The sequence below is a fragment of the Drosophila simulans genome, chromosome 2L (genome assembly GCF_016746395.2).
Source record: "Drosophila simulans strain w501 chromosome 2L, Prin_Dsim_3.1, whole genome shotgun sequence".
NCBI lineage: Eukaryota > Metazoa > Arthropoda > Insecta > Diptera > Drosophilidae > Drosophila > Drosophila simulans.
Window position 1 is genome coordinate 12,162,222 of NC_052520.2, and position 26,899 is coordinate 12,189,120.

The 26,899-nt window shown below is 40.6% G+C and overlaps 1 protein-coding gene across 6 annotated transcripts in view; it reads left to right on the forward strand.

Moving 5' to 3' along the window:
* Positions 1-21,554, forward strand: part of LOC6732078 (CUGBP Elav-like family member 2) — a 102,424-nt gene extending 80,870 nt beyond the window's left edge. For 3 of the 6 annotated variants that reach the window (XR_005543428.2, XR_005543431.2, XR_005543434.2), the window contains 9 exons: positions 7,291-7,472; positions 7,537-7,834; positions 7,934-8,140; positions 9,082-9,117; positions 9,336-9,347; positions 13,102-13,251; positions 19,421-19,831; positions 21,137-21,223; positions 21,282-21,554. Coding sequence is in view for 1 of the 6 variants with exons in the window: in XM_039290986.2 (XP_039146920.1) it covers positions 7,291-7,472; positions 7,537-7,834; positions 7,934-8,140; positions 9,082-9,117; positions 9,336-9,347; positions 13,102-13,251; positions 19,421-19,689 (1,154 nt within the window). In the remaining 5 variants the exon portion in view is untranslated. Of the gene's footprint in view, positions 1-7,290; positions 7,473-7,536; positions 7,835-7,933; positions 8,141-9,081; positions 9,118-9,335; positions 9,348-13,101; positions 13,252-19,420; positions 20,944-21,136; positions 21,224-21,281 lie in introns of those variants that run through there. The other 3 variants (XR_005543430.2, XR_005543432.2, XM_039290986.2) reach the window with 2 other exon arrangements.
* Positions 21,555-26,899: the final 5,345 nt, after the last annotated feature.

Below are 26,899 nucleotides of genomic sequence, written 5' to 3' on the forward strand. Positions count from 1 at the left end.
AGCACCCATGTCCACCACGTAAACGTGACTGGGTCACAAAGCGGCGGCGAAGAAGGGTATAGAAGTTTAACAAAAAAATATTTTTTTAAAAAGCAATTTTCTCGCACACAAAGGGAGTGAGAGTAGTTAGTAGTAGTAGTAGAACGGCAGAAATTTATAACCTTTAATTGCTTTGACCCAAAAATGTGCAGCAGCCAGTGGGGCACTACGATTCGGGTTCTGGTTCGGGGTGGGTGGTCCTGTGATCCTGGCCACAAACGCCAAATAGCCTATGGGTATGTGGGCATGGTCCAGACTACTGGACCCGCATAAAATTATTTTTTTATTCCGTCACCCTTTTGTTGTTGCAGCCTAATGCATTTTCACATTCAGAGAGCAGCAACGTGTGCCATTTACCCACATAGATGCAACTTTCTACCCGCAGACGCATCTTGCACTAAGAAAAAGAAATGAGCCATTAGCAACTTTCATAAATTTAGCTTTCAACAAAAGTACTTCAACTAAAGTACTTAATATTGCCTAAACGATGATGATATAAGATTAGGAATAAGTAAATTTCTACTTAAAATTGTTTGTAATTTCCTGCAGCTAAATACTTCTGATTCTAAACGCCTGTATTTTATTCGAGTGTAAAGTAACTGGTATGATTTGGCCTGGCCTCCATTTAGAGTCTGATGGCGAAACCATTGCATTCCCTAATCTAAGAGCCAGTCGGGTTTCAGTTACCATTCCATAGTTGCGCGCAAACACCCTGCCCTGCTCTATTTTGGCCAGACTCTAGTTGCCGTTTTATGCAAATGAATTGGTTTTCGGGGAAATTCTTTACACTTTGTTTTGGGCCAAACGGGATGGCGGAAAAGGATTTCGGTGAAGACGGAGCACTGGAGTCCACTACTGGGTGGTGCATCTCCAGGGGCAGGGTATTCGCAGACAAGATGCAAATGCATTCCCAGAGCTTCTTTGGCTGCTTGGGCCAACAGTTGTTGGTTGGAGTGACAGTCTGACGCACTGACTGAATGATTGCAGAACCAACCAACTAAGGGAATGACCGACTATCTGGCTGACTGACTGACTGACTGACTGTCCAACTGAGTGACGCATGGCAGCATACTAAGCCTTATTGGTTAATGGGCAACTGGAATTTGGCTTAGAAATATTGCGTTACTCACAATTCCCTAAATAACTATAATCTGACATAGTGCTGGAGAACTTGCGAGAAATCCATTGTTTAGGTTGGAAATGTAGCTTGAAGCAGTATTATTTTAAATTTTAGAAGATCAGAAAGAATAAAGGGGTTTTTGGCCACCAATTCAATTGACTGGCGCTTATCTCGTTCAACGTCGGCAATGTCCTTATTTATTTTTAGGCCCGTACAAAGTATTTGCATATTTTCCATATAATATTGATAAAAATGGATACGAAAGCGAACCCTTCTTCACATTTTTATGCATATATGTTATTATCATAATCAAACTGGAACTACTTACTTTCACTTTCCCTGCCTGTGCTCCTTGTGCACACATCCTTTTTCGAAAAGCATAATAAAAAGGAAGTGTAACCCAAAAAATTGAGGCAGAGCCATAAAATACAATAAAGGAAGTTGAAAGTTCTTCGACACAGAAACCCATTATCACAGTTACACACACTCGCACACTCATTGTTCAAATCAAAAGTTTTGACCCCACATAATGGACATCCATTCATATTTTCCCCTTCTACCCATAACACATTTACGAGTGTGTGTGTGAGTGTGTACATGTGTGCGTGCGTCCTTCGTGTCCTTTGCTTGACCCTCAAAATGTGTAAAAATGCAAATAATTTCCAAAGCAATAGCCATCGTCCTCGCTCCCACTTTCTTGCCTTATTGTTATGCTCTTGATTATGTTGCTGTGCGAGGAAGGATATATGGGTGGGATATGTGTGTGCTCGTGTATGCTGGAAAAACATGTCCTTTTTATTGCCTCGACATGAAAATTTATGTTTCCCTGGTAGTAGTTCCAGTTCCTTTGGCCTCTGTGTTCGCCCTTTTTTCTGTGGCTCATTTTATTGGCCGGCTGTTATTTCTGTTGTTGCAATGACATTTTTGTGGCTTTCATGACATATCGATTTATTAACCTGTACGAACTATTGTCCATCGTTGTTGTTACCGAATTGATAAATGAGCCAAGTTTCTGGAAATCGTTTTCGTCTTCGCCTCCATTTTATTATTGAGGGGTGTTGAAATTTATATCCTTCGCTGGCGGGCAGCCTCATAATGGAAATTTATACGCTAAAGTTCCATTTTTGGTGCAATTATCTTTGATATATATGCATAATCCTTGTTAGTCCTTCACCACTTCAGCGTTGCCGCAACTCCACTTGATATTCAATATTTTCTTGTGGCAAGAAAAACGAAGGGAAAAATAGATTAAGCACAAAGCAACACAATTTCAATGCAATTAAAATGTAAATTTCGTTTATGCATTCCCAAAATATATGCAGGAAATAAAAGTTGTATTCTCGAGGAAGAAAAGGAAGAGGGGAAAAGGATTCCCAGGAATAAAAGGGACAAAATATATGCAAGGGGACCTACCGAACCGATTGTGTCTAAAAGTGGAAAAGGACTTAAACAAAGTCCTTTGATCGTTTCGAGGTGGTTGAAAAGCAGTTTATAAAATCAATCCAAGTAATTAAAATAAAACAAGTTGAGTGCATCGACTATTACATACCCCTCACTTAGCTAAACCAAAAATTGAGATGGAGATATGAACTACATATCTTTCTTACTTATCGAATAAAGGATGTTAAAGGCATAATATACATGAAAATTAATGTTCTTGATATAAAAAGGAAGAGGATTCCAGAACACCCTGCCTTCGGCGAACGTTTTGCCCTCCGTTGAACTGCCGACTGCTGGCGATTAAAATTTAAATTTTATACATCCAGCGAAGAATTTGCCATAATTTTGTCGGCAGCTCTGCTCCAAATTAAATTTAATAATGCATTGGATTTATGTTGGCATTGGCGGAGAGAATTTCATTAGGCAGGTGAAAAAGTGAAATATATACGTGCAGAACTGTAAAGCCATAAGAATCCAGAAAAGCATTCTCAGCTTTCCAAAAGTGAAAGTTATGAACAGTCGTAGTTTAAAAATTGCTTTAATGATTTAAATGTATAAGTATTTAATACAATATATACAGAACATTTTCAATACAAACTTTTTAAAGTAAAAATAAATGTGACCTAATTCAAAGAAATGTGACCTTATTAAATTTTGATTAGATTTTGAAATTTTCATCACATAACATTTTAGAACCTTTTCGTGAAAACTTCCGTGTTTCTTGCAAAATCTTACACATTACATTTTGGTTTTATATTTCTATATTGTTTTTCAATTTTCAAGCATGTGGTTTTTGAACCTGTCATTGTGTGCGTAACTATGTTCTGGGCATATGTATTTGTGCATTTCGATGCCAGTGTGCGACTATTGCCGCAGCGCTTGATTAGATTTTGCCACTCTCACTCCCCCCCTCTCACTAAGCACCCCCCTTTTTCACAGTGTGCGTATAACCACAGCCACAACAACAACAACTTGGAGGGGAAAAACAACAACGCGAGTTCAGCATGGAGAGTTACATTATTTTTGCGAAAATTTGTTAAATATGCCAAACACGCAGCGATGCATGCAAAGTGGCAAAAGCAGCCAGGTGAGGAGTGCAAGAGCGGGGGGTGCGGTGGTGGTGGTGGTAAGTGGGCAGTTGGGGGTGGCAGTGGGAGGCAGGTGGGTGGCCTCCATCCAAGCAAGGCAAGTCCATCCAGCCGTGGCATTGCGTACGCGTTTGCTCATATTTGTGACATAAATAAGCCAAGTGTGCTGGCCAACAAGGGGGGAGGGGAGAGGTGAGTGGTGATGAAGGGGGCTTACATGGGTGGTGTTGGAGGGGGTGGTTTGAATGAAGGATGCACGGATACCACATACGTTCACACACACACGCGCACACTCACACACACTCTCGGCTGAAATGGCGGCAAATATGACCCGTTTTTTTGAGCGTTGCTGCCATTTTTGGATATGCACTATATGGCGGGTATGATGAACCAAGTGATGGATTTGTAACCTAAAGGGATAAGTTCGATAATACATAATTAACACTGTATTTGTTTAAAAGATTCGATTAATTAGGATTATTTGAGTAGCTTTTCATTGGCAAATGATTAGTATTGATTTGTTGACTTTGCTATCTTGTACAAAGAGTTTCCTGCTTAAACAATTTATACTCCAATTTAATTAGTAGGTATTTCTTTAGTCGTTCAGTCGTATCAAATACCGCGCATAACCCACTCATTACATGCAGAATCCAAAGAAAAAGTGGGCGCGAATGAAGAGTGGAAGAGGTAGCGTTCAGTGCGTCGATGTCATGGCTCGTTCGCCCAGCATTTGGTTTCGGTTTTGAGTTCGAGGTTCTGGCTTCTGGGTTCTGGGTTCCCAGACTCTCTGGTTTTGAGTTTGGCTTTGGGTTGGGGTTGGAGGTTCGAGTGGTCGCTCGGTTAAGTTGAGTTGCATGCAGAAATGGCCATCGCAGGAGCAAGGAAAATAAAGTCCTGCCTGAATGTGTGTGTGTGTGTGTGGATGTAGGTTGCAGAAGTGGCCGCACTTTAGCCGCTTCCCTGAGCGCCACCGCCGCCCCTGCTTTTCTGCTTTATGTTTTCAAATTAAAGTCGAAAGCGTGGCAACACTTAATGTGCGCCACTAGAAGCAGATTAGTTGCATTACCCCGAAGCCGGCTCACTGACTCGTCCATTTTCCAGCCACCCGGCATTAAGCCGCCGCCTCCTCCCTCATTTTGGCCGGGTTAAGAGGAGTGGGGCGGAATAACTGCGACGAGCAGCGAGCGAGCCTGGTCCAACATATTAATAATTTAAAACTAAAGCAATTTCGCTGGCAGGACTTAAAGGTAAAGTTTTACCGACGCCTTGGTGGCGGAATTTAACTTTAAATTGAATGCCGCTTAAGATTTGCGAGGGTTTACACCTGGGCACTATGATAATGGGATAACTAAGCCTCTTTGTCTCGAAGCATTTAAACCATAAATGTATAGTCACTTAAATACTAACCCATTGGAATAGATTTCTTTAAGTTTCTTGGCCAGTGACACTTGAACATTCCTTCCAAAGCATTTATTATAATCTAAACTTATACACATTTTCTTATTACGCTTCCTTGAGTTTGAGTCCCTCGATGGCAATGGAAAACGCTTACAATTTGCAGCTGATCGAAACTAATGAGGTCACCGCCACGCCAAGTTTGTTTACTTTTTCGGGAAGAGGGACTTGAATAACGAAATTGGATAGTGGGTGTTTTGGATGGTAGTAGTAGGGGTATTGGCATTCCGCCACCGCAAGCATCGAATTCAATGAATTTTAAAATTCCTTTTTCCCACTGGATGCGCTGCTGCTGACTGCGCGCAATTTCTGCTAGGATTATGATAATATAGCTCAAGTGCAGTTAGTCGATGTCGCTGCTGCTGCTGCTGCAGTTGCACTTGCAGTTTGCGATAATCATAATAATAATGGTGCAAGTGCTCCTCCGCCCCATCTCCATCATTATGGTGTGTGTGTGTGGGTTTTTGCATTTGATAACGCTTGGGGAATATGATGATAATGATGATGATGATGCAGCATCAGCAGCCGGAATGGCAATTGAATTGGCAGCGATAGAGAGAGAGAGAGGGGGGCAGGCAGTTGGTGGATGACGCTCCATCGAGTGGAAGGATAGACCCGCATTGCAGCACGATGATGCCTCGAAATGTGGCAAGTACCGAGTGGCAAGTGGCAGACCGCAATGGGGAAAAACCGAGGCATTAGAATACCCAGCCATTAAGCTGAATTTCAACACTTCTTGCGCTTACTCGCGACTATAAAAGTTGCCATAATAATAATACGTTTCGAATAATAATAAGTTTAAATACCCGCCATCAGCACGGCAGCAAAGTCAATGACCAGAATGGCTACTTAAAATCAATTTCCACCCCATAAGCAGCTTAATTATAATTTTAATTGATTTCCAAAAACAGATTTTCAAGTGGGCGGCAAATGGGCGCTGAACAGGCCATAAAACATAATTTCCATTGACTAAAAATTTCACGTTTATTGAAGCGATAATATAATAATTTATAACAATGCAAACGTTATTCGATTTTTCGAATGACGATATCCAAAAATTTCTGCCAGCACAGTTAAAATCTGCGAAAACTAATTGGGCTCTATTGAAATGAAGGGGGAAATAAATATGTAAGGGCTAATTTTGTCACTAAATATTCTAAATTAAGTATATATTAAATATTATATATATTTATATATAAATATAAATAAATCTTTAATGTGACAGTAAATCCTGCCAATTGAAATAGGTAGGAGTTCAAACTTTTCATTTATTTCGCTCGAGTCATACAAATTTAATCCGCTCGCAGTAATCGCCTGCACTTTAAATGCATTTAAGCCAATTGATTTGCAATTTGGTTTAGTTAAAAGATAGAGAGTCCAGCCAACCGAACCGAAGCGATGCGATCCGCCCGCACAAACAACCACATCACATGGCATCCCGCTTTTCCCATTTGGAAAAACATTCTCAGCCAATTGCACAATTGATAACAATTAATTTGTGCAGTGCGCATTTTGCGTGTTTGTGCAAATAAATTAGTTGCACATTGGCTGCCACCTCGGTCGCCTCGCCGCCAAACTTGGAGCCCTTTTCCATGGAAAGTGCAAATATTTGGCGAAATGTTAAATGCCTGCCAATTAGTTATCGAGTCCAGAGCCCAGTTCAGCAGGCAGCAGCAGCCAGTGTTTTAATTTATGTAAAATTAATTGAGCATTGCCAAATACTGGAATTAACTAAGCCTGGCTGAGCACACGACCACCTCCTCCTATTCGCTCCATTCCGAACCAGTCCACAACAATCCAGTTTAGACCTGGCCCTAACCCACTTGAGTGTGGTGGCACTTTTCAATGCCAAAACAGAGAGCTCCCAGCCAAGGCAATCTCAACTATAGCTATAGGGTTACACTCGACAATGTGGTTGAGCTGGGGCTTCCGCCAGCTTTTCACGCAGCGATTAACTTACCAAGGCCAAGGTCTTTGGCTCGACTTAGATTAATTTAATATAAATCTTACATTTTTAAGATGAAACTAACTAAGAAGTTCTTTAGTTCAGTGTGTGAATATTGATAGATAATGTTGTTACTAGGTTCTTATTTCTTCCCCCAATACATGAATATTCGATAGTAACTGATGGCAACCATTTACTTTCAGAACGCAAACTCTTTGTGGGTATGCTAAACAAGAAGCTGAACGAGAACGACGTTCGCAAGCTATTTGAAGTCCACGGAGCCATCGAGGAGTGCACCGTCCTTCGGGACCAGAACGGACAGAGCAAGGGTTGTGCCTTCGTCACATTCGCCACCAAGCACGCTGCCATTTCGGCCATCAAAGTGGTGAGTATCGAATACTCGTATCTTGTAGATAAATGTGTGTAATATATCGCAATCGCCTTTTTAGACCCTGAGCCAGAACAAGATCATGGAGGGCTGCACATCGCCGCTGGTCGTCAAGTTCGCCGATACGCAAAAGGAGAAGGAGCAGAAAAAGATCCAGCAAATTCAGGCCAACCTCTGGAATCTGGCCAGCAACATTAACATACCGCTGGGCCAAACGGCCACCAGCGTGACCACGCCCATCCTGCCCAATCCGCCGCAGCAGCCTTCGCCGGTCCTCGGCGCAGATGCCATCACCCCGGCCTCCATCCAACTGCTGCAGCAGCTGCAGGCGGTGGGACTGCAGCATCAGTTGTTGCAAGGTGAGCATGAACTAGAAATAGCAATTGCTTAGCCATTTTCATTCAATCTGAATGAAAGCTCTGATATGTAATGGATTTTAATTTATTGTTCCCTTGCAGCCCTCACAGGACTGGGAGCCCAGCAGAGCAGCTCGGCGACGGACACCAGCGCTGTGGCGGCCGCAGGACTTTTGACCCCGATGACCGTCCAGAATCTAGCGGCCATTGCGGCCATGACGCAGCCGAGTCTCTCGAATGCCGCCGCGGCAGCCGCCGCTGCAACATCGCCTGGAAGCGCCCAACTGACCAACACGGCTGCACTGCTCTGTGAGTTACTCCTCCACATCCTTTAAAACAGCTCTTTAAGCAGCCGGAATAGTTAGGGGCAAAAGCTCTTGAAGCGAGCCGCCTCCATGGTTAATAATTCATCAGGGCTTACCGCATCCCATAATCCCCCGGTCGTATCTCGGTCATCAGTTGCCTCGGCTAATTATCTAATTTTTTCTCATTTCCGTATTGAAGTTTTCCTTGTGCGTCACAGGGTTTTTCCACTTCTCTATTTTCGTGTTAGCCTGTTGCTGACTTTTCTTTCCGGCACACTTTCCCTTTTCCGCAACGCTACTTAGTGTTTCTTTTATCGATTTCTAATTATCTCGACGTTGTTCTGGTTATTGCCTTTAATGAGTGTCGATTGCTTATTGGATTATAATAAGTTATTTTCGGATAAATGTATATTTAGACAAATGCGAGAAGTGTAATAGAGAGATTACAAACGCATAATTTGTTTGTTATGAGTGGGTAATATATATAGCCGAAATAAGTCGATCGATAAACTCATCAATATTCATTTGGTCTCCTAATTTAATTCATCATTAATGAGGTGAACTTTCTACTCGAAATTGCTTTTCTATTTTTGGTTTCTTTGCCAACAAATGTGTCATCATGTGACATTCAAAGTGCCCAATTAGCCTAATTTACTAAAGGAACTACTCATCCTTCTTCCAATGCCCATGCTCTTCTGTTTATCCAAGGAAATCCAATTACAATCAGGACTTCACTGTCAAGCTTCACTGCCGAAGAAATCGACTTAAAATAGCCAAATAGGAATTTTTCTTTTCGTAAAGGGATAGATTGACGTCTTCGGCATGTCCATCCTAATTAGCTTAAAGGATTTTTCGTTCATTCTTGCTAACTAAAATGTATTCTCTTTGATCCACTTGTACATTGCTTTTCCCCTTCATACAAATAAATATGGATTTAATGTGCAGGCCTCTTGGGTAAAAAGGCTGCAGCTAAAAAATCAGGTGAGAATGCTCTTGAGTTTATCAAAATGTTCAAAGCTTTCATACTTTTTATTTCGATGATTTATGTTGCTTTAAATTGTCAACAAAATTTAATTCTATCGAAATCCGCTTACAATCAATACAATTGTTTGGAATTTTGGTCTGACAAAAATGTATTTATTCCCTTTTCTCTTCTTTAACATTTGCTAATCGCTTAAATAATTGTTGATAAAACGCAGCTAAAAAGACAGGTGAGAATTATATAAAAAATATATTTGCACAGTTTATTAGTGTGGTTCTTTCATTTAATTTTGTATCAATTGCATTTTCACAAGAACTTATGAGTTTATTAAAACAATCTCTTTTTAATCTCTTTAAAAGTTCACCATTTTCTTAAATTTCTTCTCACTTGCCGAGTGATGTGGCTTTCGTTTTCATTGCGTCATAAAAAATGTGTGTGTTATTAAGTTTGATAGTTAAAGTCAACGAACCATTCGACGTAACATTCACGTGCAGCGTAACGCGCTTGCTTAACGTCGCCTGCTTTACGTCACCAGTCCGTTGAGACTTGATGGTCGTATCTGCGGAGGGGGCGGACTTTATCTGGAATACAGGAGAAGACCCTACAACGTACAAAATTACAAGTTACACTCTCTTGCGAAATTAACAACACGGAACTTATTGCAGCGAAAGCCTCTGGAGAGGGGGTAGGGGATTGGAGTTAAGGGGGTCGAGGAGGTGCTGGGAAAATGTGAAAAGGGTAAAGGGGTGAGGATAGAGGGGCATAAAGGACGAACCAGGCAGTTGCTGCTGCGCTGCACTCCTTCTTGGCCTCATTGACTTTTCCGCTTTGGGGGAATTGCAATGTTTTCTGCTCACTTCACGGTTTTCATTTCTCACTTCTCAACTTCCGAATTTCAGTTGCAACTTGGATGTACATAAAAACCGCAATAGGGAATTAAAATATTAAGGTCAACAAAGATATTCCGGGCAATAAATGATTAATTTAACCAAAAAATTTCAGAATTATGAGATGAGAAATATTTTGTTAAGGATGCTCTATTATTTTAACAAAATCGTAACTTCACATAAGAACCAAAAAGAAAATTCCACTTAAATGTGGCAACGAAGGAAACCAAATGAAAGACAAACAAAAAATTGTCCAACAAAATTAAACGTTAAGTTTTCGGAGCAGAGAAGCAGAGGAAATGTCATTGCCTATCTGTGGGCATCGTTGACCGCATTTTCCGCCATTTCCACACTTACTTCTTAAATATTTTCTTAGCAAGTTCATTCCGAGAGGATCTTAGTTGGCAAGTAGGCGAACAAAAACCATGGCCAAATACGAAGAAAAATCTGCGGCTGACTTAACCAGAAAAATGCCAAAAATTAAGCGGATTTCCAGTGACTCCGCTCTCCTCGCCTTTCGTCCTTCTTTGCTCAGAGCTTATCTTGTGGGGATTTTCGTGAGTTTTGGCCCTTGTGCACTTGTGCGTGCTCATCGTGTGCCACTTGAACGATTTCCGGGCACTTCATTTAATGAAATATTAAAAATTCTTTGCCCCGGCAGCGGATGGAGTCCGACGATTCATTCGGACTCGAAGGAGATGTCCTCCGTCTGTTACATCCTTCCCCTGCGAATGAAAAAGAAATTCAGCTCAAAGTGCAGCTGACAGTGAGGAGAGCAGGGATGCGCCTATTTTTTTTCATACCCTGTTTTTTAAGATACATTTTTACCTTTAAAAGTTCTTCTTTTTTGGCTGGTCTGCCTATGTATAAAATTATATTTGTATCATCGCCTTATTTATGCATTTAATACATATGTGTTTTAAGGGGCTTCCATTTAATACAGAATATCCATAAAGTCGAAACCCTCTTCATACAGCTCATACAGAGAAACCAAACTTTCCGGCTTGGTTTTTATTTTCTTTGCTGAGCGGATACAGTAACTAAACTACAAAATCGCTTTCCCAAGTTGCCACGAGTAACAAACTTTCTGTTGCATACAGCTTCTGCCTGCCACAAATATAAAGGACAAACAAATTGAGCTCTCTGCTTTGTTTGCTGATGCAACACCGGCGCATATGGGTTATCGAAAATATAGTGGTATAAAAAACTAATTGTTTTGAGATATCAGAAAATATCGGCGATTGATTTGAAAAAAATGATAAGAATATCTATAACTACCTAATTTAGACGACAAGGCGTTTTGCCCTTTTGTGTATGGGATGAATTTCAAAAGCTGAGAGAAATTAGGAAAATCAGCAATAGTGCCTTTTTGGATTTTTCTCCCCTCGACCTTTGCTTGATTTTCCACAAGCACCGCTCACTAAAGCTTAAGAGCATCCAATTCAAAAAGTTTTTCGTAGCTCACTCCTTTGACCTCTCTGCCAAGTTGAGTAACTAACAAAAAAAAGGAAAGAAAAAAAGAGGAAAAGCCAAGCCAACAGCAACAACCGAAAATCTTAATCAAAGTTTGGTTCAAGTGCAGTAAACTATGTAGTTTATACTACCAACCTCTGGTCCTTCAAACTGATTTAGGGTTTCAACACGTCCTGAGCTCCACTGCCATCGTGGTCTTTTCCTTTTCTCGTAGCCCCGCTCTCCATTACGTTTGTTTATACACAATTTTTTGCACTTTTTTTTGCACTTGAAAATCAACAGGAACTATAACAATAACAGTGCGAACAAAAAGTCTTGTGCCTGCAAGTGGCAAATAAGATGAAGAAGAAGTACGAACTGGAAATTGTACAATTTCGTACTTGAAGTCGGCGAACAAATTTCCAACTGCGAACTCTAAAAACTTACTTGCAAATACAAAACAGACAACATCCGGGGCTGAAAATAGTTTTAGGCAATGTTTTCGACTTCTTATTCCATTCACTCGGCATTGTTTTTTTGTTGGCATTGTTTGTTGTTTCTAGCCGACCAGGCCGGACCACTCATGTGGATTATTATTGGCCAACTTAGTTAGCCAGGCTCCTTGATGAGCATTCTATGCAGTATGTCCAGCATACATATATGTATATATTCCACTCTTCACTGACTGGCTGACTTTTCGTGCCTTTCTTTGTGAAAAGTTTGAACAACAATTAAAACAATTTCCGGTTCAAATGTGTGCGCAAAAGTTTTCGCCTAATCGCTATGGCAAATTGTCTGTCTTGTATTTAAATCAGTAAAGTTTTCAGCTTGATTGATTTAAAATGAAATATACAATTCTCGCAATAACTATTGCAATATTTATTAGTTGCATTTTTTTAATATATTTATTTATTTCTATTTAGCTAGCGTTTTTCAACACTAAGTTGGCAAAATTCATTAATAACGGCGATCACGGGCGGTGACCCCAAAAGGGGATGTTAAAAATAGCCAGGGGGAGGGGGGTGATGTTCAGGGCCGGATTGCAAACCACAAAATTGCATTGCATGACGGCCAATGGCGAAACACGCAAAACAACTAAATAACAAACAACAGGCGTCAAATTACACAAAACCCGAAACCAGAACACAACCAACATTACTCAGAGACAAATTAATTTCAGATTGGCCATTGCGGATGTCATCTGCCTGAGTGTGTGTGAGTGTGTGTTGTATAGGTGTGTGTATGTTGTGTGTGTGCTTTGTAAAATAATCAAATGTCACCCCGCGTGGCAGGGCACAAAATTCGATGATTAATTACGTCTGACGAAACGAAACAAACTAAATAATAATTATACAGTGAAATTGGATATGATTCTGCCAAATGACAGAGGTGGCCAAATTCAATTTTAGAAATATTCTACAGTGGCTAAAAGGTCCTTTTAGAATTGTAAACAATTTAAAACAGTTTTTAGTTTGAATAAAATGAATGATTTAAATATGTTCTATTCTTTAATTCATTTCTTAAATTTATTATAGCAAGCTTACTTTGTTCAAGACACTCTTATGATTTCGTTATGTAATTTTGAAAATTTGCTCTTTTCCTACGCCAACCAACTAAATTGGAATTCCCTCTCTCATTATATAGGGTCCGATCCGAATCCAATGGCATCGGCATATATGTCAACAGCCGCCGGTCTGCCGCAATTCGGGAGCGCCAGTGCATTGTCCACTTCGCCGCTGGCCAGCGTTGCCCTCAGCGCCGCAGCCGCCGCCGCAGCGGGAAAGCAGATTGAAGGTGAGTGCCCCATGAAAATACACACTGAGAGAAATATATGTAACTGATAGATAGATATGGCAATATTTATCAAAAGGGTGATCGTTTACTAAACATATTCATATACTTATTTTCATTTAATAGCTTGAAATTTGTAATCAAAAAACCTCTTTAAATCTAATGAAGAATCCTATGTGCGTAAGGTCTAATTTTAATTTCCGGTCTACATTTCTAATTTCGTAGGTAATTAGAGTGTTTTGGGGGGGGCTGGAAAAAAGGTGGGTAACTGGCACGCACACGCTAGAAATAGAAATGTCTAACTGCCTGACATTTTGATAAATGTAGTAAAATGGCCGAATGAATGCCGCTGCGGTTGCCACTCCAATATCAAATCGTTTGCACTTTATCTTGCGCGCTGTTCGTTTTTTACACTTTAAATACTCTAACCAGATAATGTGCGGCATGAACGACTAAAGTAAACCATCAAATTCAAATACCTATATTATTAGACTAAGTATCTATAACCTTTTACAGCTCACACAACTAATTTCTTGCATTAGTAAAGATACAAATGCAAACTAGGGTATATCCCTTGCCCATTCTCGTATTTCCAATTGTATTTGTTGCTGCTGCTGCTGATGCAACATCACATGCATTAAACCCGCTCATTGCTGTCAGCGTCACTCGCTCGTGATGCGGTTATTTTAGCATCCTTTTTGCATCCTTTTTTGCTGGTTTCTGTTCGTTCGTTGCCCCCGCATTATGTCCACCCACATCCTGCCCCACCGATCCCGCTGCCTTCATTTCGAATCCCACTTGTCATGGACATTTTGTGGATGTCTGTCTAATCTACTTAGTTTTAGTTGTGCCATTGTTTCCATCGCTTTTGCTGCGCTGGAGGCGAGCAGCCTTATTTTTCATATGAAAAGTCATATATCAAATGCTATGCAGTTGGATAAAATGTGCAATTCGGGATGAGATAGGTTCCGAACGTTAGTTGGGCCTTTTTCACATAGCCGCCGCAGAGAAGCGGATTTTCGAGCTTGAGCTGCCACAAATCAAAATCCCCAACATCTTAACCAGCTCACAAGCACTTCAATCTCCTTGCCACGCCCACACGGATGTACGGATGCAGGACGCCCCCTTAATCCGCAATCGAATGTCTTCTGCTGACACAAATCCTTCAATGCCATAAGCCAATGCCTGGGAGAGATGTAGCAAAAATCAATAAGATCAATCATCTTGTATGCTCCTCCTGCTCCTCATCTGCTCCCCATCATCCCATCTCGCACTTGCTAAGTTGAATTTATGAGGAGCGTTTTGGAGGGGCTTAAATTTTTATCAGCTCCCGACACAGTGTAAATATTACACACACTTGACACACAATTCCATTAGTCAGACGTCGCTGTCGATATCGGGAAATATATGTGCGCATATATGGCAACTGAGCATTTCCCTTTTTCCCGCCCACTATATGGTGTGTGTGTGTGTGTGGGGTGGGAAGGGGTGTACTTTGGCACACATAACATTAAAGTTGCAGCAGGGAGATATTCGAAATGTTGGCCAAAATGCAACGGAAAATGTTTTGGCATTGCACTTTTTGCTATATTTCCGGTTACATAAGCAAACATCATTTGAGTGCATGGGTGTGATGAACGTGCACTGCAACGAATTTGGAAGCAATAATAATAAATGTATCAACTTTACTTATTATTTTTCAAAAATTTTATGAAATAAATTAACAACAATTCCATTTGTATTTGTCTACATTTGTCGGCTATTTCAATTTATGTTTAATATATTGCTAACTTTCTGATATTTTTCACTCTGCACGTTCCTCCATATAGTGAGATATATTTTTGCAGTCGAGTGACTCGCTCGCCCTTCGTCGCCCCAACTTCATCTTCGTATCCTGTGACTCTTCACTTTTGCTTGCCTCGTCCTTTTGTGCGACTCCTTGTTTGCTCTGCTGACTCATGACGTCGCCGAAAATTCCCTGCTGACCAACTGCAACAACAACTGTCCTGGGTAGGGGGAGTAACAAGTCCTGGAACAGCGAGGATTGTGCGGTCCTGTCTGTGGAAGCACAACAAATTGCTCCTGCTAGCCGAAATGCGAAATGTGAGCTGCCATGTTTCGCCTCGCTTGGTTGGATTGTGAAAAACTATCATAGATGACTTGGACCTGCTTAAATGGAAGTCGAAGTAATGGACGGAAAGTCGGGGATTAAGCTCTATATAATTATTGGGTGGGATAAAAGGGAGATTATAGTCAGAAAGTGGTTAATGGGTAATTGACTCTGATTTGGCAGTATTTAAAATGGGGGTTTGCAATCAGTAGATTAGCTTTAGCATGCTACAAATGTGGATAAAAATGTCAAATATGTTCAGAATTTTAGAAGAATTTGAAATTTCATAGCAGCTTAATTAGAACTTTACTACACATACCATTTAAATACAATATTTCAATTGTTAAAATACGAAAATGATCGAACTGTTCTGGGCAGCGGTAAAATGTGTTTGAGCAAACTGTAAAAATGTCGGATTTGTGCAATCCATGTGGCACAAAAAGGCAGGAAAAACTGCAGCAACAATGTCTAGGGCAGATAAATTCCCAACATGCGAAATTTATCAAATGACGACAGCTCCACAATACAAAGAGGAAGAGAGGCGGAGGATGGGGGCGTGGCATCCAAAGCGGTGGATAAGGATGGTCTCGGGAGCAGGAAACAACTTATAAGCATGTAGACAGGGCCAGACGACAGGCACAAAATTAAGCAGGAAACACAGGCAGAAGCAGCAGAATGAAATAAATAAATATGAAAATATGAGAAATATGTTGTAAAAAATATATAAAAAAAATCATAAGCTGTGCTGCTGCCCTTTAAGGCGGCTAAGGCACCAAGTGGAGAAGAAGGATAACTCTGGCCGAGAAGGGGACAAATATGACAGTGACAGACGATGGGAATACTCCCTCCGCCTCCGACTTCTTCGCATGGGTGACCCTAAGGCGGCAGCGGTCGCCTCTTCTTCCGGCTGCATCCGGATCCGGATTAAAGTCATGTGCATAAGCCGGAAGTTGGAATATAAAATAACCAAATGTTGTATGTGCGCAGAAAGTGGGCGACTCAGGGAGCAAAGGGCATCGCAGATTTGCGACTTTTGCGCTGGCAGGTCGGCGGAATTGTTATAAAGAGTTTGTGCCGGTAAGTGAGTAGTTGTTACGGTTACGAGAAAACAACGCAATTATATAAAAACAATCAAAATCTATACATAACTACTTAGTTGCAAGGAAAAACATGTTAATTAGACCACAGCTCATCAAGAATGTTAAAGAAAAGAAAAAAGTTGATATATAAAGTTTACACCAACCTTACAATCATAGTTATAAGTATAGTAGCGTATTTTTAGCTATTTTCTAACTTCATAACATTGCCGGCGCAATTCCTCGCAGTGCAGCTTTATGCACAAGTCGCATTAAAATCAATAAAGATACTCAGATATATGTGCAGGCAGATCTGGAACTGTAGCTTATGTGCCATAGATTCCATTTGGCTTCCTTCCGCCTCGGTCGTGCCCTTGAGAGGAATAGGAAAATAAAGAAAGACTTTCCCCAGCTCACTGCTCGCTGAGCGCGACAGCCAGGAAAATCGCAAAAAATGCTGCTGCGAACTGCGAAAGGGAGAGGGAATGGGAATGTGCATCTGCAACTAACATCTCCCTTCAACTCCTCCAACTCCCGCCCAGAATGCGAGTGCATCAATGGCGAAAAGGGCAGGCGACATCGCCAAGGCGGATGGCGCATCTTTGCTCGGCGGAAGAGGAAAATGCAATATAGGAAATCGTTTTTCGCACACTGAAAAATTCCAACCGAAAAAAAGGGGGGGAAAAGCTTGTGATTCAAGAAAAAACAAAACAGGAAGTTTATTTGTATGTGGGGGCGGGAATCCTTTGCGGATTCCAAGAAGTTACACATTTCTGGTTACCAAAATGTGTGGAAAACATTTTGCAGTTGACAGCTAACTGAATTTATAGAAAGTTGAGTCGAACCAACCCAGACTGCACATGGATTTAGTTTTGAATATAAATTTGGTGTTCAAGGAAATGCTTTGCTGAATAAATAGGTTAAAGCATAGAAGTTAGTATCCATAAGACTTAAAATTCTGCTACCTCAGAGATACAAAGTTCAAACAAAAAATTTCTTCTACTTATTAGTACGTTTTTTCCACCCACTTGAAATTGAACTAGAACATAATCGAGTGCCATTCAAAATTGTTGCCTTAATTTGTTGCCTTGAGAACAACTCCTGGCTGCTCTCCACATTTGTCCTTTCATCTAATTATATGCCGTGTCGGGCCACACGTGTCGCTTGTTAGTCGCGTAATTCAATAGCTTGAAGCATTTTTAATTGGACTTTTTGCTCCCCGTTCGGCAACGGCACCCCAGCCCCACCCACCCCCCTGGCCAGAGCCTAAATTAATTGATGGGTGTGCAAATTACAAAGCAACAAGTGTGCATCACGAGCCTCGAGTCAATTAATATTAAAGTCCTGGCAACGTCAACGGCTTGTGACCGAAGGAGATGCCTCCGGAGGAGCAGCAGCAGCAGCAGCAGCTTTCTTCGCCATTCAATTTGGCTTCATTTTGTAATCGCATCAGCGTCGGCAATCTGTCAGCAGTCAGTTTACCTTGAGGTGGCGTGTCACTGGGCGGAGTGGACTCGAGCGGAGTGTGGAGTGGGCGGATTGAGGACGAACCCAGTGGGATTGTGCAGGCCTACGGTGGCCAACTCATACATCAAGGTGATCAATAGCACTGCTGCTGGCGAACGATGATGGAGTGAGAGTTATGGTTGTGTGGCAGTGGGTTGGATGGATCCCTCTTCTCGTTGAATGTCCTGGAAGCACTACTACAAACCTATTCGGTTTCAGCGAGTGTGAATCTCTGCGTTCGGGGGGACACATCAAAGAGTGTAACCATTTGGTTTAATGATGAATAGGTCTTTATGGGGGAAAATTAATATCCGTTTGAGTTTGCGGAACATCATTCCCATTGGTTTAAGATCATATTTGTTGTAAGTTTCTTGAAACTACTGATGTATGTGTGTTTACAAATGAATACTGGGTAGCTAGTTTGACATTAAATTTCGAAATTAACTAAAAGCTGTCATCTTGTGCTTTTTCAACTACATGCATTTTAAAATCCCTACTGCAAACATTGTTTGTCCCTTTCTCCTGTTTTGTGTTTCATCCTGATAAAATTGAAAGACCGCAAAATGCCGGCTGTCATTCGAAGCGTTTTGCTGTCATTAAAAAGCATCTCGAAAGTGAAAACGCGACTGCTGACGCTGCGTTCACTTCTCTCTTTCCGCCACACACCTTCCCTCTCCGTCTATCCGTTCGCGCCGTCTCTTTCTACCACGAGCTTTCGGATTTTGGATGCTGGTGGGTTGTATTACTGCTGACTGCTCATTGCCAGTGACGTTGACAGTAATTTGCACGAAAAGTGCAACCGCAGCACGAGGCGCGAGCCATGTTAATGTGCGTGTGACAGGGACAGGGATATGACAGTGCGACAGAGCGACAGAGACGGAGTGTTGATGATGATGCCGGGATGGCGATGATAATGATGGCGAAAGATAATGATGACGATGTCAGCAGTTGCAAAAGCACGTGCTCCTAAACAGAGTGTCACACCCACACACGTACAGCAGATAGTTGAGTGGCGCAACAGAGATGGCGAGACAAGTGCGAAAGAGACAGATCGGGCGCGTAGGTGGCTGGGCGCATCATATCCGCTTCCGTTTTGGCAATCAGCTGGCACTGGCCCATTTTGCCCCTTTTCCTTATATCCGCCACTTTGTCCGCTCAACTTTCCGTTGCTATTCCGCGGTCTGGTGGCTGGAAATTCAGCGGCTGTGAGGAAAACTCGAGCGTAAATTGGTGCCTCTGGGATATTAATTGCTAGCACCTGAAAGGTGAGGCGGTTACATTGTTGTATACAAGTGGCAGCAGAAACAGCGGAACACAATTTTAAGGAGCAAACTGAGAAATATGGGTACATTACCATCTACTTTCTTGTAAAGAATCTATTATAACTAAATTAATGAAATTAATTAAATTAATATATTACCTAATAAAATATTGTGTTTTTTCTCAAAATTAACATTGTGTTGCTTTTATACCATTTCAGGACCCGAGGGCTGCAACCTTTTCATCTACCATCTGCCGCAGGAGTTCACCGATACGGATCTGGCCTCCACGTTCCTGCCCTTCGGCAATGTGATCTCGGCCAAGGTGTTCATCGACAAACAGACGAGCCTGTCGAAGTGCTTCGGCTTCGTCTCCTTCGACAATCCAGACTCGGCCCAGGTGGCCATAAAGGCGATGAACGGCTTCCAAGTGGGCACCAAGCGTCTCAAGGTGCAGCTGAAGAAGCCCAAGGACTCGAAGCCCTACTAGAGGCCACCATCGGCGGCAAGGTTAACCGGACACATCGAGTAGAGGAACACTGAGATTTGTGAAATATGGAGTAGTCAATGAATGAAGAGTTGCCCGTGTAGAGCGCGTTGCAAGATTAAACGATGATGCAAATGCCAACGTTGTACGTATCATACAAAAACCAAAAACAAGAGCAGAAAAAGACATGAAATCTGTGCCAAAAAAAAAGACAGAATCACTTATGATTTAGCACGTTAATTGTTGAATTAGAAAAAAAAAACGAAAAACAAAAACCTAAAAACAAAATCAAAAAGAAACGAATAACACAACACTTAGACCGTAGTTTAGTTAACTTTCTGTTGAAGTTCCCTTCGAACCCAATCTTTTACGACTCGTTTTCCTAATTTTAAACTGTCGTACGAGTTGGTTGAACCATTGCCTTTTATTAAATATTTTGTATACATCCTCATGACTCACAAACGAAAGCAAAAAATAAAAAACAAACAAAAAAATAATAATTACAAAGATCTGTTCGAGTGTTAGGCTTAAGTTTTTGATATAACTAATAATTTAATACATACTCTTTCTCTGTTTGATTTGTTCATCTCTCATGTTGCAAGTCACAATGAAGTTCTTTATTATAAATATATACCCACATGATATATATTCTAGTTATAGTTACAAGTTACTCGTTTTGTTCACTGGATTATCTCTTTTTATATACCTACACTTATGCTGACTCGCATAATTAGTTTTTAGTTATCTGATTTGTTACACCCCCCAACTAACTCACATATTTTATTTGTAATGAGAAAATGAAAATGTTTTTGTTAACAACATTATAAGTAATACTTCTTTAGATTTATAATTAGTTGAACATACAAATTCACATACGCTTCTCAGTGTTATTTATGCGATTTGTAAAGGAAACGAACTATGCCTAAAAAAAAACAAAACAAATGAAATCGAAAAAAGGAAAACTTGTTATTAATGGAGTTTATTATTTTATTTTTTAGTTTCTATTATTTGCTACATCATCCAAATTTTCACAAATCTGGTATTATATTATAACATATGATTCATTTCATTGTAAATTTTCCTGTTTTAGTTGAAGGTTAATTGGCTTTTTGTCGTTGCACATCTTGAAGTAGATAAGTGCCTTTTGTAGCATACTTTGTTTATGTAAAAATCATGCACATATGTAAACACTCATACAACACTGCATACATATCTAAATAAAGTTTTGTTCTCTGTTTCAAATGCACAAAAACTTGATTTAAACAGCGTGCTTAATTTTATTTGTTATTTTGGTTATTAATAAGAGAAAGGTAATTATTTGTGATTTATGCTACTACATTAGATAATTTTCATTTTATTCTTTGCAGACATTACTCGCTTTATTCACACAACCCTCTTACTAACTATATTTAATGAAGACTAATTTATAAATTTCGCTTATATTCCTTAGATGGTAATGTTCTTTGCAAAGTTTCGCCATTTATTTCATTTTTGGAAATGCAATGTCAAGTGGTAGCTGCAAGCCGCCAGTTGAAAGGTAAGTTATCAATTATATAATGGTCTGGATATATAAATCTAATTTCATATCATTTCAGTTTTATGCAAATCGTTTTTACAAGACGCATTGGTCCCTGAAATATGTAAATAATATCCGCTTGAGTCTCGAGAATCCTACTAAAGATTGCCTATTCCACTGCTGTCGCATACAAATTTCCAAGAACTGTAAATTTGAATTCCAAAAAAAATTTGGAAAATCTGTAAAAAAAACCTAATATGCAATCATGTTGTATGATAGCCATGAAAGCCATTTTTTAAGCTTGTAAAGCATACTAATTTTAACAAAGTAAATTTATAAAAATTCTAAATAATATTTACGTTTCAGTTTGTGGTCTCGAATTCAATAAATTGGTTTTGAAGCTAAACAAAAGCATTGACAAATCAGATGGGTAGCATTTTTCTTTTCCGTTTGTAACTGAGTTTCCAAATTGATCGTTAGTCTTTGTTTCAAGTAGAGTCTAAGCTGTGTGCATTTTATACAAACTATCTGGATGTGGCTTTAAATTAAACATAATTTCAACGCAGAAATTAGCATTCACCTTAGCAGTAAGCTTGACAACATGAAGTGTTCTGTGTGTAATTAAATGTGTAATTAATAATTAGCAAGTAAGTGTACTTTTTTAGAGAAACAAAGCAAGGCTGTGTGTTCTGACTAGAATTTAAGCGAATTTCACTTTTGGACAAATGAAATTAGAATGCAATTTAAAATAAATGCAGAGTGGACATAAAAGTTTCGAATTAGATATTATTTGCCGAGGCTACATTAAGGCAGTAAACAGCGAGAACGTAATTCTAGTGATAAAACGCAGTTAGTTAAGCGAATGGATTATATGTATTTATTGAGTCTTCAGTGTATATTGCTACACAACACTCAACCCCACACAATCACACACATCAGCATCCGAACAGAATAAGTAAATCAATAAAAGGTGTCATGATTTTTATTAAAAAAAAAAAAGGAGAGCGCATTTTTACTGGCCCAAACTTACACAAACTGACGCTGGATAATTTATCAAAAAAATGTCTTGAGCCAAAAAACTTTGCGAGGAAAAACTTTCGGGCAGCGCAAGTCAAGAAAAATGAACGGAAAACATACAAAATGTTGACGACTGAGGGGGAGAACGAGAGTAACTAAAGGAAAACTTCAACAATAAACGAAATATTTTGCTAAACTTGCGATTTGCATATGAGAAAGTTTATGCCAATTGTGGAGATGCCGGCGGTGCGCGGGTGAACCGAGGGCGCTGAATCCTGCTCTTGGTCCTGGCGAGATTCTAAAAACCGGGTGCGAGGACGTGTAAACAAATTTACCAACTACGTGACGCAGCAGTTCGTTTTGCTCCTCTGCAGGCCTTGCGTAATCCAAATCCAAGTCGAGTCTTAACGCAAGATTTATTCCCATTTAAATCATGCGTGGAAAAGTTTTCCTCGGCTCCTGTCGACAGCAAATGTCGAGGGGGGGCAGAGGTAGCATACACAGCAATAATTTCGTCTTGGCATATTCAAATATTTTGGCATTTGATTAAGCCAAAAAGTTTTGGCAATCCGCTAGCCAAATCCCAACAGATAAACGTAGCTGCAATGGTAAGACGGTTTAAACTTTGATTGTTGGCATACGATAAGCGGCTCATTGATCATTCTATCGAATGAATCATTCAACTTATGTTTTATGATATATAAATACTTTATGATATTTATAAATACTTAGTTGCTAAAGATTTTAAGCCTTAGAAAAGGGATCTATTAGCTTAGCTTATTATCTTCTTTACTTAAGTTAGTAATTTGGTATTATTGTAATAACAAATGCGCTCTATAATTAATTGCTTTTCAATCAGAAGTACCTCACAACCCATGCTGGGAATGAGAACGTTTCCATGGAAATCCTTTCAACTAGCGCTTAGTCTGTACCGCTTTCGCTTCCATCTCCATCAGCTTCTGGTTAACAATTTGCCAACGTTTGATGAGATCTTTTGTCATGCTCCACTGGATAAATCGCTATTTAGGCCACTAAATTTGAGCCGCATCAACGAAGCGCGTTTCACCCACGGCCCCGTGGGATTGGTAGAACATGTATGCAGGATGTATTCCCATCTAGACGTGAACATGAACACGGACAGGGACACGAACATCAACACCAACACTGACACGGTCATGAACAATATGGGCGAAAAGGCCTGGGCTGGGCTGGAAAAGCGTTTCTGGGGAAACCGAGTCAGATTAGCAAAGTTTGTAATTACGTTGGTAATTGATTAGGTTCGAACAACAAACTGCTAATAAGATTATTGCAGTTGAGAACAAACCGAGCTGAAAAAACAAAAGCCCAGCCCCACGCCAACCGCCCTCCAATCCGCCAAATTATCCCCCAACTGTGCCAGAGAATGAGATGAGTGGGGCACCAAAATTGAACCGATTTGTGGCGCAAGTTCTGCATACAGACAGAAAAAACAAAATGTAGAAGTAATGTAATCATTAAATTTGTAATCAGCAAATGAAATGGAATCGATTTGTCAAAGATAAATCTATCCAAATGTATGAAGAATAAAGTTTCACTTTAGCCAGCTTAGTGACTCCGAGTACTTAGCAAATCACAATAATTTCTCTCAGTTTAGTTAGCAGCATCCTTCCCGAATAGCCCATTCCCTTCCTTCGCTCCAGCATCCGCTGTTTGTTTGCACAATTTACCCAACGGGGGGCGAGTGGAGTAAGGGGCGTGGCTGGGGCCACAGTAAGCTCACGCAAGCCGGAAGAACAACAATCGACCACCGAAATAACAATGGATTTGGCGCGTTTGCCCGTTTTTGGCATTGGGCGTATTGTTAATGGCATTGCACGCACATCGATGGGGCTCCCCCAAAATCAAGGGTTCGGTCCAAAGGGGAATGGTGGGCATAGAGTGTTAGTGGGGGCTTGCAGCATCACAACAGATACAAGCGCACACACAAAAGACAAACAATTTAGCGGCGTTGCAATGTCGACAAACAATCTGTGGCCAGGAAGATGGTGTGCAAAACAAAAGCTAAGGGAGTGACTTAGAACGAGGAGCCAGCGAAACAAGCCAAATGCTAATGGGTTCACCACTGCAAATTGTGGGGCTTCAACCCGGCAATTTTATAATTGAATAAAGATTGATAAAAAAGGTTGCGGCACATTTCAACAATTGCTTAAAAAATAGTTTACAAGCATGACAAAAAAAAATTTAATACCCTAAATATTACCTTATTTCAAATTTTATATATAAATTAACAAGACAGCTATAACACGTTCTTCAATAGGAGTAAAACAAATACTTCTTTAAAACGTTTTAGGTTTTCTTTTTGTTTTTCTGCCTAGTGCATCGTAACTCTATGTACGGCAAGGACAAATGCTCGTCCTGGCAAATCAATCAGCAGCCCAATTGCTTTTCCTTTTGGCCATATCTTTGGTGTTCGCAGGACTTATGGACGCTACCGCAACCGATCGGCTTTCTCCCATGAACGCAACTTCATGGAGAGCGACAACAGCTGATTAAAATCCTTGGCAGTCCGTTTCCTGTTCCCATCGCATCCTGGCCCTTATCGCATCCTGCCCGTCATCGTCATCGATCACACTCCAAATCGAACTCGAATTGCACTGGCATACGCACAGCGTTGCAGCCACACACACATACATGCAGTGCACTGAAAAAAAGGGGATATTGCTACACAATATACTTTTCATTCCCAAAAAAGGGTTATTTTAAAGAAATGTGTCTCTGCTGCTTTTAGAAATCATAACATTCAATACTAAAACTAAATTGAGCTTCTATAGAACGGCATAATGTTCCTGATTCGTTCTTGATTTCCTCTCAGTGTACTCAGCAAAGTGAATTCGATTTTGAAGGAGAAACCGAAACTCGCTGGGGAATCGCTGCAATTTTGCACGTGAACACGCTCAGCGTTCTTCCTCCGTCCATAGCTAGCTCCTCCGCCATACCGACCCCTATATATCCGTATCACTTCCAGTTCACTTGACAGATATGGTGGGGGCGGCGGAGGGGCGTGGCCGAACGCCTTTCCCGATTCGCTGCTCCTGCAGCTCCTGTTTTGAAATGCATTGGCAGAGACATGAACGGATGGCTTTGGGACGGCGAGTGGCAGTGATCAGAGATCAGGGGTTACGGGGTGCAATTGTTATTTTTCTGGGGGGTTTGTTGGCTGGAAAGGAAGGGAAATTGGTGGATGAGGAGGGGTCATGTTAGCGAAGGTAAAAAATCTCGGCAACTAACCTAGTTTTTGTGCTTTTCATGCCACAGTTCCCTTTTGATGCAGCCAACTACTCGTATTTTTGTGTGTGCGGCTTTTATGACAGGCGGTTCAGTTTTCCCCCCATCGATATGATTGCCCACTGAGTGTGTGTGTGTGTGTGTGTAGATTCGAGTGAGAGTTTGAAATCCTTTACTTGTGGGATATTGCATATTGATTTGGCAAATGTGCCGGGGAGTTGCTGTTGGGAGTTCAATTCATGGGAGATCCGTGCTAGTTTTGGAAAGCCCGCTCATAAAACTGTGATTAAATAACGATCTCAAGGGGGATCATATCATAATTTTTGGCATGATTTAAAGATCAGAAGGCTGCTATGTAGTAGTATAATTTGACAGGGGATATGTATATAAATGGATACCTTTGGCCATAAAAAAATCTTATAAATCACGTCGTCAATTTACGCAAATATTGAAGAATTTATTGCCAATCGTGGCCAAGTCCAACATGGTCAAGCCTAACCATTTCCGCTCAAATATCCCTAATCACATCAAAGTTCGACCAGTTTTCCCGTTTTCATCGGTTTTCCTTTTTAGTTACAATAACACAATTTATGCTTCCTGTTATTTACTCGAGTTTTTCCCCGCCACCGCCTGCGTTTTATTATACAAAATGTTATTTATTTATTTATTTTTGCGGCAAAACTTATTTTTCCTGTTTCGCATTTCCCGTGCCCGTCTGCCGATGATTACGCAGATTTTCCGGGGGGCTGAGCGGTGCAAGAAGCCGCTGGCCAAATCAAAATAAAAAGGAAAATAAAACAACGGAAAAACAGAAACATTAAAAGCAGCCGCCACCGCTCAATTGAAGTAGCGAAGGGGGTCGGAAAAATGGAAATGAAGAGGAGTGGGAAATCCGTTGCTTGAAATCTTGCCAGTTGTTTTCTTTGAAATCGAGCGGTGCACGTGGAAAATAACAAGCGCCAGACGAAGAAAACTTTGTCATACACCAGCAAGAAAATAAGGAGGAGCAAGAAGGAGCTGTGAGGCCCAGGAGAGAAAAACTTTCCCATATTTCCATGAAAATACTTGCCGCTTTCGATGCTCAATTTAACTGCCTCACATTCGACCATAAAATTTGAGCCACACAAAATTCCATTTCATTTCACTCATATGCAGCATTTCCTTTAACGCTCCTTTCATTTCATTTGATATTTGCCGGCTGTCGTTCGCAATCTAAATTAAATCAAATTCATGTGACAAAATGGCTAAAAATGCATTTTATTACACATTCATACGGCTCGATTCGGTTCGGTTGGATTTGGTTCAGTTCAGTTGCTGCCGGTCCAATTTTATGCTGCTCGGTGTGCAGTCATAAATTTGCAGAAAGCATTTTGCAACATGAGAAAAACTCAATTAAAATGGACTTTAGCTTTATTT